Source organism: Carlito syrichta, unplaced genomic scaffold (assembly GCF_000164805.1).
Source record: "Carlito syrichta isolate Samal-C Ts95f unplaced genomic scaffold, Tarsius_syrichta-2.0.1 Scaffold315696, whole genome shotgun sequence".
In the NCBI taxonomy this organism is placed as follows: Eukaryota; Metazoa; Chordata; class Mammalia; order Primates; family Tarsiidae; genus Carlito; species Carlito syrichta.
Window position 1 is genome coordinate 8,433 of NW_007259792.1, and position 10,626 is coordinate 19,058.

Consider the following 10,626-nt stretch of genomic DNA (forward strand, 5'->3'; position numbering starts at 1 on the left):
TGGCCGGGAGCGGCCACTGCACTCCAGTCTGGGTGACAAGAGTGAGACTCCAACTCAAAACAAAACAAAACAAAACTGTCGTATGTTCTGCATAACCTTTACTGCCTCATTGGCTATTCATGAAGTCAACCTATTTATAATCAATGACCCAGGATACATAAAAATAAGGTATTTTCTCAACAGTTTTAAAGTAATCTGGATTTTCTAAAACTGTATTTTCTTTTTGCTAAAACTTTACTAATTTTTTTTCTGCAAGTTTGGAAAACTACATCCGTATTGGTGATTGTACAGGTAGGTCCAAGTATCTGACTTCTTATGCTTTTTAGTGTAGTCATGGCCAAGCAATTAAATTCTGACCGAAATACACACTACTTTATTATAAATGGCTTTCTTTTTTTTGAGTTGGAGTCTCACTGTCGCCCAGACTGGCATGCGGTGGCCGCTCCTGGCCACCACAGCCTCGACCTGCTGGGCTCCGGTGATCCTTCCGCCTCAGCCTTCCAAGTAGCTGGAACTACAGGCGCACGCTACCACGCTCAGCTAATTTTTTTGATTTATTGTAGAGATGAGGTCTCACCTGCCCAGGCGGGTCTCGAACCTGCGGGTTCAGGCAATCCACTCACCTCAGCCTCCCAAAGGTGTGGGATTACAGGCTGAGCCACAGAGCCCAGCTACAAATGGCTTTCTATCTTATCACATCTTAATATTACTGCTATGATCTATTAAAAAAATTTTTAAAAAATCCTTTTAGAAGCCAGCTCGGTAGCTCAGACTGTAATCCCGCGCTTTGGGAGGCTGAGGTGAGTGGATTGTCTGAGCCCGCGGGTTTGAGACCCACCTGGGCAACTTGGCCAGACTTCATCTCTACAAGAAATCAAAAAAATTAGCTGAGCATGGTAGTGCACACCTGTAGTTTCAGCTACTTGGAAGGCTGAGGTGGAAGGACTGCTAAAGCCCAATAGGTCGAGGTTGCTGTGGCCGGGAGTGTGCCACTGCACTCCAGTCTGGGCGACAGAGTGAGACTCCGATTCAAAAAAAAAAAAAAAAAAAAATTTCCTTTTAGAGATGAAGTCTCACTATACTGCCAAGACAGGCATGTAGTGGCTATTTACAGCCATGATCATAGCTCACTGCAGCCTTAAACTCCTGGCCTCAAGCGACTGTCCTGCCTCAGCCTCCTGAGCAGCTGGTACTACAAAGTGTTGCCACCATTCCTGGCTCCATGACTTATTTTTTTGAAAGTTATATTTGCAGACAGATTATATTATCTGTAAATTCCATTTCAAAACAATCAAGAAGGCATTATAAAACATTTGTTTAAAAAGAAAACAAATTAGCATCCTTTACCTAGTTTAAAAAAACCCAAAAGCAAAAAAAGAGAGTGAAGATATCAAATCTGATAGAGCTTAAAACCACAGAAGACAGGTGCTCATCACTTGTGCATTCACTCAATATTTACTGCATGCCTACTGTCTACCAGACACTCTGCCAGCCAGGTGCTGGGATGTCAGGACAGATAAGACAACTCCTGCCTTAGAAGCCTTCAGTATTGTGGGGAAAGCAGGAGAGTAATAGGGATGCTTTCCTTTCTACCTATTAAGATAATATTTACTATCTAACATAAAAGCTATAAAAACTAGATGCTATAATTAATACAACTTAGCAAAATGCATTTTATAAGTCCACATATAATGTCATGCAAAAGAGGGAGGAAAACTGTTAAGAAATCTGAGTTTGTTGCAAAACAGTAAAATTTATTCATTCATTCAACAACTATTGATTAATTAAAACTAATTTGCGGCCGGGCTCGGTAGCTCAGTTTGTAATCCCAGCACTTTGGGAGGCCGAGATGAGTGGATTGCCTGAGCCTGTGGGTTTGAGACCCACCCGGGCAACTTGGTGAGACTTCATCTCTACAATAAATCAAAAATTAGCCGGGTGTGGTAGCGCACGCCTGTAGTTCCAGCTACTTGGAAGGTTGAGGCGGAAGAATCGCCAGAGCCCAGCAGGTCGAGGCTGCGGTGGCCGGGAGCATGCCACTGAACTTCAGTCTGGGCGATGGAGTGAGACTCCAATTAAAAAAAAACAACAACAAAAAAACCCAAAACTAATTTGCAACAAAACTTTTAATGCTACATATAGTTTAAGTGATTCCTTTTCTTTTCTCCAAGAGAAAATACAAGGAGCAGAGCTGCAGCCAGGAGCCTAAACTGTTGTCATCCTGAGAGGTCACAGCAGGGTCTCTTTCTCTATGAGAAACAAATTTTTAAAAAACTGTGGTATGCTAATGTTGAAGCTAAACATTTTTATGTGCTAAGAATCTCAAGAGAAAAGTGTGAAGAAAACGTTAAAGTTCAGCTGGGTGCAGTGGCTCACGCCTGTAATCTCAGCACTTTGGGAGGTGGAGGTGAGGAGATTGCCTAAGCCTAGGGGTTTGAGTCAGCACAGGGCAACTTGGCAAGACCTCATCCCTACAATAAATCAAAAAATTAGCTGGGCATGGTGGCGCACACCTGTAGTCTCAGTTACTTGGAAGGCTGAGGCAGAAGGATTGCATGAGCCCAGCAGGTTGAGGCTGCAGTAGCTGTGACTGTGCCACCGCACTCCAGTCTGGGTGACAGAGTGAGATTCTGACTCAAAAATAAACAAACGAACCAATCAACCAACAAATAGTTAAAGCCCAATCAGAAAAGCTAGCAATTGCAGCCTAGAAACGCATGACTATTGAGTTCATTAAGACATGCCTCTGGTATAAACTGAGAGAGAGATAAGAAGGAAAGCAGTAACAAAACCAAGAGTAAACAGAGCTCTGGATTTCCAAAGGCATAGCCTCAACACCACATTTCAGAACTTAACTGCCTGGGGGCTGCTCTAGGTGCTGGGCCTTCCCTACCCTGCTCTAAAGAAGAATTTAGTGTCTTCTCTGGACCTCAAGTATAAGCCTCTAGTTTGTCAAAAAGTTATTGGCTTCTAACCTGACCGCTGCTTACAGAGCTCCCAAGGTCTCTAGCTGATGTTTAGGCCACCCCTCAGCTGCCTTATGGCCCATAATTCTTGATATTTAGTCAGCTCTGATTTTTAGATCTGATCAGCCTCCGTGAACCCCCCACCAACGTGTAGAATGTTGCTCACAAAACTTTAACTCACTTGAACGGATGGCCTTCTTCTGACTTCTGTACAGCTTGGATAACAGACTTGTAGACCCTGAAGCTGATGGTGACAGAGAGAAGAGCCAGGATGAGGTAAGAAATCACACTGATGACACTGAAAGCTGCCAGGGAAAGCAGCATGATCAGTGTGGTGCCAAAGACAAACCCCGTCTTCTTCACATCTCGCCAGAAAATCAGATCGTGCACTGTCAGAAGAAAAGGGAATATAGGTTATAAGAATGATCACAGCCACTGTGACTTGCATGATCTGTGGAGCCTCACACTAGCATACAAATACAGGTATACCCCACTTTAAGGAAAAAAAACCCATATATATATATATATATATATATATATATATATACACACACACACACACACACATATGTATATATTTCTGGCCTCAAACTCCTGGGTTCAAGTGATCTTCCTGCTTCAACCTCCTGAGCAGCTGGGACTACAAGTGCGTGCCACCACATTTGGCTCTAACACCATCTTGTAAATGAAAATCAAATTATGCAAAAGGTTCCTCCACTATTCCAAATATGTTTCAAGAAAGGTTTATGAGCTTATTTCAGCTATGGAAGTACACTGGGGTAAAGTATCATTTACCTTAAATGATCTGCAAAAAGAATGATAAAGCAAGTAGGGCAAAACCGTGTTCACGGTTGACTTAATTAAGCAAACCCTGCCTATAAATTAGTCAGGTGAATAGACCACAAAGCCAAAGCTATCTTGAAATGTACAACTTGGGACAGGGGCAAAGAAAGGGTAAATGAAAACAGACCAAGCTTTATGAGTGCTACTTGCAATGAAACACCAGTCTGTACATTAATCTGAAAAGAACTCAGGAAGGTTTATGGAGAGGGGACCATGTATCTATCCAAACTACAATACTTTTAAAAGTGAATGGGGCACTATTCATAATGAGGTCAGGAAATGGGTATAAACCGGGCCTTACGATTGCAGACGTCCACACTGGGAAAGTCTAAGTTCTTTCACTTAAAGACCCCAACACTTGGAATGGCAGCTGCTGGCAGATACCTCTAGTCTAGCAATGGCACTGTTCTTTCATTTCCAATCCTTGAAAACTGATTTCACCACTCACAGCCCTCCCTGGACTTTCCTCCCAGTCACTCTTTTGCTCACAAAGAAGATCAAGGGCTTTGGAGCTGAGAGACAGTCTGAGTCCCAGTCATCTTAAACACATTACTTAAATCTCTCCAAGCCTCCATTTCTGCATCTGGAAAACGAAGAAAGTGGCATCTGCTTCCTAGAGTTGTTGGAGGGAGTGCAGAAGGCTAAAACACAGAATGCTCAGCATTGTAACCGACACACAGTCAACTTTCACTATAATCTAAATAAGGCTAGCCCAAAAGACTAGACTGTGATTTGAGATAAAATGAACCTATATTCAGGTAGACAATCTCTCCTGAAATCATTTCTCTGAAGCCTAACCTTGCGAAGGCCAAAGAAACTTAACTTGAGTTAAAAAAAAAAACAACAACCAGTAAAACCATGCTGATTGTAAAGAAGTAAAGTAGTACACACTGGTTCAGAGATTCTGGCTAAGGGATGTGACTTCCTAGAACTAAGAGGTATTATGATTCCTGGTGGGAAGAGAGAACCAGAGGGACGGTATAAAGGAAAGCCTGAATAGGAGAAATGCACAGAATGCTGTCTACTTAAGAAGATAAATGCAGGAGAATTCCTACAGTCAGAGTCCAAGTATGTATGGGTCAGAGTTCATATTGCTACAAGACCAGTTTCAACACAGAACGCTTAGAGGTTCAACATCACCAGTAGTGTAACAAACTAGTATCACGTGCCTCCGGATGAAATGCACTGGGAGGGACACGACATCATGTCAACAACATTCCTACTCATAACATGTAACCCGAATCTAATGAGAAAATACCAGACAAACTCAGATTGAGAAATAATCTATAAAACAGCTGGCCTGGTTGAGCTTGGTGGCTCACGCCTATAACTCCAGCACTTTGGGAGGCCAAGGCAGGAGAATTGCTTGAGGCCAGGAGTTCAAGACAAGCCTGGGCAACACAGCAAGATCTCCTCTCTACAAAAAAAATTAAAAATTTAAAAAAATGAGCTGAGCATGGTGGCATGTGCCTGTAGTCTCAGCTACTCAGGAGGCTGAGGCAGAGGAAATGCCGGAGCCCAGAAGGTCTAGGCTGCGGTGAGCTGTGACCGTGCCACTGCACTCCAGCCTGGGTGACAGAGTGAGACTCCAACCCCAAAAAAGCAAAACTGGCCTGTATTCTTCAAAATATTAATGGTGTGCAAGAGCAAAAAAGGCTGAGGAACTTAATTCTCTGAATCCTAATTCTCAGATTAAAGGAGAGTCAGGAGACATGACAACACAAAGTATAATCCTAGACTGGACTTTGGATAAGGAGGTAACAACAGCTATAAAGATATCACTGGGACAATGGTTGAAATTTGAATGTGGGCTGTATAACTGATGCAAGTACTGTTATCTATGTTAAATTTCCTAAATTATTGTTAAATTTCCCTAACTGCTTTGCGTGGTGGCTCACACCTATAATCCCAGCACTTTGGGAGGCCAAGGTGAGAGGACTGCCTGGGCCTGCCGGTTCAAGACCAGCCTGGGCAACTTGGTGAGACCTCATCTCTACATCCAAAAACTAGCCGAGTGTGGTGGTGTGCACCTGTGGTTCCAGCTATTTGGGAGGCTGAGGCGGAAGGATCTCCTGAGCCCAGCAGGTTGAAGCTGCAGTGGCTGTGAGTGAGCCACTGTACTCCAGCCGGGGCGACAGAGACTCCAACTCAAAAAAAGAAAATTAAGACAAATAACAAAAATGTTCCTGTTCAAAGGAAATACCCTACAAACAAGGGGTAAAGAGGTAGAATGTTCTCAACCGATTCTTAAATGGTGCAGGAAAACACAAATGTCTTTACAGAGAGGGCGGGAATGATAAAGCACATGTGGACAAATGTTAGCAACTGGTGAGCCAGGGCGAAGCTGATGCGGAAGTTTCTTGTACTGGGCTTGTGATTCTTCTATGTATTTGCAGACAGTCAGAAAGAGAAAAAAAGAAAGGCTTAGAGGAGAAATCTGGGGCCCAGAGAGAAAAGGATCTTCACGTTTCAGAGACGAAAAGGGGAATAAGGAAGATATGTGCCTAAATGCAAATTAGAAATTTCTACCTTTGTGGAAATTAGAAAAAGCCACCCTATCCTAGTGAACGTTACTGCCACCTGCTGGAAAACTGTCATAAGAAACTTTTTTTTTTTTAAATTTTAAAATTGTAGGGTACAATTCAGGGCTAGGTATACAAATATTCATTGTGCAGGTACCCTTGTTGATGAGGTGTGCCCCCTTCCCCAGGCAGTCTCCCACTACTGCCAATAAGAAATCTCCAAACCTACAAAGACAACACATGTGAGCAGTGCACAATGCACAAACTGCACAATATTATCGAAAGCCCTGAACTCAGCATCAAAATCAACAGTAAAGTCAGGCGCAGAGGCTCATGCCTGTAATTCCAGCACTTTGGGAAGTCAAGACGAGAGAGAACAGCCTGAGCAACCTGGTGAGACCTTGTCTCTACAATAAACCAAAAATTAGCTGTGTGTGGTGGTGCATGCCTGTAGTTCCAGCTACCAGGAAGGTCGAGATGGATGGATCGCCTGAGTCCAGCAGGTCAAGGCTGTGGTGGCCATGAGTGTGCCGGTCTGGATGGCAGAGTGAGACTCCAACTCAAAAAAAAAAAAATTCAGTGGTAGAATTATGATCTGGGCTAGAAGGGGGACATTATGATTGAAAGGGGGAGAGTAGGCTGGGCATGGTGGCTGAGCCTATAATCCCAGCACTTTGGGAGGCCAAGGTGAGGGGGGATTGTCTGAGCCCACGGGCGAGACCAGCCTGGGCAGCTTGGTGGGAACGTGTCTCTACAGTAAATCAAAAAATTAGCTGGGCGTAGTGGCACACACCTGTAGTTCCGGCTACTTGGAAGGGTGAGGCAGAAGGCTCATGGGAGCCCAGCAGGTGGAGGTTGCCAGGGCCATGAGTGTGCCATTGCCCTCCAGTTTGGGTAATAGCGTGAGATTCAAGGGGGGGGTACTTCCTGCTGCTGAGATTGAAAACCAGCCAATCAGCTCACAGCTAGTGCTAGCCAATGAGCTCAATCTTAGGGCTCTATAAGGACCAAGTTTTGGCCCCAGACTGGCAACCCCTCGGGCCCCCTCCCGCTCTGGAAGCCTTCCTGTCCTCTCAATAGTTCCTGCTTTCTCAATAATGACAACAAAAAGAGAGAAACAGGGAGAGTAGAGGAAGGGCCTGCAAGAGAGGGTCCAATGCATCCAACCTCAGTGGACAGCTCTGCCCCCAACTCCCGTGGCTTGCTACTGACTTCATTTCAGGTCTTGGGTCAGGGCTATTCCTCAGAGACTGCCCACCATACCCAACATCCCCTCCTTTTACAACTCTTTATCCCCTTATCTGGCTTTATTTTTCTTTAGCACACGTACCACTTTATTTATTTGAGGCAGGCTTTTCCTATCTGTTGCTGAACGTTTAAACAAGGGCCAAGCTAACGACCAAAAGACAGCAAAACCACAACTTCCATTCGTTTACTGATTATCCTCTCAAACTAATCAAATTTCTGCACACGAATCTATCAAATACAGTAGATTAAAGATTCTTAGTACAGAACACCAAAGAAAGGAAACTGGCATGGTCTTTGGAAACTTTTTCCTCTCTAATCCCTTGGGGAAAGAGCTAGGCGGATGAAAAACATGTGAAAAAGCGAGAAATGGGGCAATTGCCAAAAGTTTAAAATGTGAGGTCACCAGACATCCACTAGTCAGTAATGCAGCACATAATGATGTTTTGGTCAACAATGGACCATATACGACCATGGTCCCCTAAATTTATAATACTGTATTCCTTTATGCAGAGATATACCAATACTTACCCTTGTGGTACGACTGCCTACAGTATTCAGTACAGTAACATGCTGTACAGATTCAGAGTCTCTGGGCAACAGGCTACACCATATTGCCCAGGTGTATAGTAGCAGTATACTGTCTAGGTTTGTGTAAGTACATTCTATGACCTCTGAAAGTGATGAAATTGAGCCAGGCTCGGTGGCTCAGCCTGTAATCCCATGCCTTGGGAAGCTGAGGTGAGTGGATTGTTTGAGCCCACGGGTTCGAGAACCGCCTGGGCAACTTGGCAAGACCTCATCTCTACAATAAATCAAAAATTAGCTGGGCGTGGTAGCACGTGCCTATAGTTCCAGCTACTTGGAAGGCTGAGGCGGAAGGATCGCTGGAGCCCAGCAGGTCAAGGCTGCGGTGGCCGGGAGCATGCCACTGCACTCTAGTCTGGGCAACAGAGTGAAACTCCAACTCAAAAAAACCCCCCAAAAAACCAAAAAAAACCAAAGTGATGAAATCACTGAATGACACATTTTCCAGAATGTATCTCGCTGGCAATCAACGCATATTTTATTTTTGAGCCGGGGTCTCACTCTGTTCCCCAGGATGGAGTGCAGTAGCACAATCAAGGTTCACCACAGCCTCGACCTCCTGGGTTCCAGCAATCCTTCTGCCTCAGTCTCCTGAATAGCTGGGACTACAGGAGCATGCTACCATGCCAACTAATTTTTTTGATTTTTTGTAAAGACAGGGTCTTGCTATGTTGTCCAGGTTGGTACTGAATTCCTAGACTCGGGCAATCCTCCCACGTTGGCTTCCCAAAGTGCTGGGATTATAGGCTTTAGTCACTGGCACCTGGTCGACTTTTTTTTTTTTTTTTTGAGTAGGCGTTTCACTCTGTTACCCAGGCTGGAATGTGGTGGCATGCTCATGGCTACTGCAGCCTTGACCTGCTGGGCTTGAGATCCTTCCACCTCAGCCTTCCAAGTAGCTGGAACTACAGGCACGTGCCACCACGCCTGACTAATTTTTTGATTTACTGTAGACATGAGGTCTTGCCAAGTTGCCCAGGCTGGTCTCGAATCACTGGATTCAGGCAACCCTCTCGCCTCCACCTTCCAATGTGCTAGGATTACAGGTGTGAGTCGCCATGCCTGGCTTGTACATCTTAAAATAGAAAATTCCTTCTATTTACCTGTGTTCATTTTCCTTCCTTTCCCACCTGTCTCTTCCCTTCAAGTTATATTCAGTGCCTATCATGTGCCAGGCAAGTGCTAGGAACTGGAAATACAACAATGATGAAGGCAAACAAGATCCTTACTTATATTCCAAGGGGGGAAAGAAAAGCAACCTATAACAAGTTCACTTGCAACAGAGGCCCATAGGAAGGTAAATCCAGTGTGCTATGAGAATAATGTATGTGACACATGCACCACTTTAGACACATGGTCAGAAAACGTCTCTCAAGACCTGACATGAAAGGCGAGACGTGAAGGATGAGAAAGAGCCGGCCAAGCAAAACGCCAGGGGACAGTATTCTAGGCCAAGGGACACATGCACAAGGACTCGTGGGGAGTGGGAGAGCCGCTTTGCAATGCTCAGGAAGGGCCAGAAGGCCAGTGTGGATGGTGCGTAGCCAGTGAGAGGTGAGTGGCATGAGCCAAGGCTGGAGACGCTGGCAGGGGCTAGGTCGTGGAGCACTTTCACTGAGCAGGGAGTGTGGTAAGGACCTTGGATTGGCGTTTACCTCAGGTGCATGGTAAGACACTGAAGAATGTCAAGCAGGGGAGTAACGATGTATCATTTTCAAAACAAAGAGGAGAAGGAACACTTTTCCACTGTACAGAAAGCAGACTGGCTGGGCTCGGTGGCTCAGCCTGTAATCCCATGCCTTTGGGAGGCTGAGGTGAGTGGATTGCCTGAGCCCGCGTGTTCGAGACCCGCCTAGGCAGCAAGACCTCATCTCTACAATAAATCAAAAAATTAGCTTAGCATGGTAGTGCATGCCTGTAATTCCAGCTACTTGGAAGGCTGAGGCGGAAGGATCACTGGAGCCCAGCAGGCGAGGCTGCGGTGGCTGGGAGCGGCCACTGCACTCCAGTCTGGGTGACAGAGTGAGACTCCAATTCAAAAAAAAAAAATAAAAGAAAGCAGACTGGGGTAGGGCAAGAGTGCAGGCACGGAGATTCCCTAGGAAGCCGACATGGAGGTTCCCGTGAGAGACTATGGTCATTCGGATTAGGATGGGGTCCCTTGGGATGGAGAGGAGTGGGCCTGATTTAAGCTTTAGTTTGGAAGTAGAACAGGCAGAACTTGCTGACAGACTGGATATGGGAAGTGATGGAGAAGTATGGATGACACCTGGGTTCAGGGAGTGAGACAATGGATGGATGTACTATCGTCTACTGAGATAAGGAAGAATGGAGTGTACAGCAAGTGAACTTTGGGATGGATGCCTTGAGACATCCATTATTATTATTTTTGTTTGTTTGTTTTGAGTTGGAGTCTCACTCTGTCGCTCAGACTGGAGTGCAGTAGCTGCTCCCGGCCACCG

At 45.2% G+C, this 10,626-nt stretch overlaps 1 protein-coding gene across 1 annotated transcript in view; it reads right to left on the reverse strand.

Annotated features, from left to right (window-relative positions):
* The window catches only part of RTN3 (reticulon 3), a 46,695-nt gene that overhangs the window by 7,128 nt on the left and 28,941 nt on the right, over positions 1 to 10,626 (reverse strand). Inside the window, exon 3 of the mRNA XM_021706511.1 lies at positions 3,148 to 3,355. Within this exon, the coding sequence (XP_021562186.1) occupies positions 3,148 to 3,355 (208 nt within the window). The remainder of the gene's footprint in view (positions 1 to 3,147; positions 3,356 to 10,626) is intronic.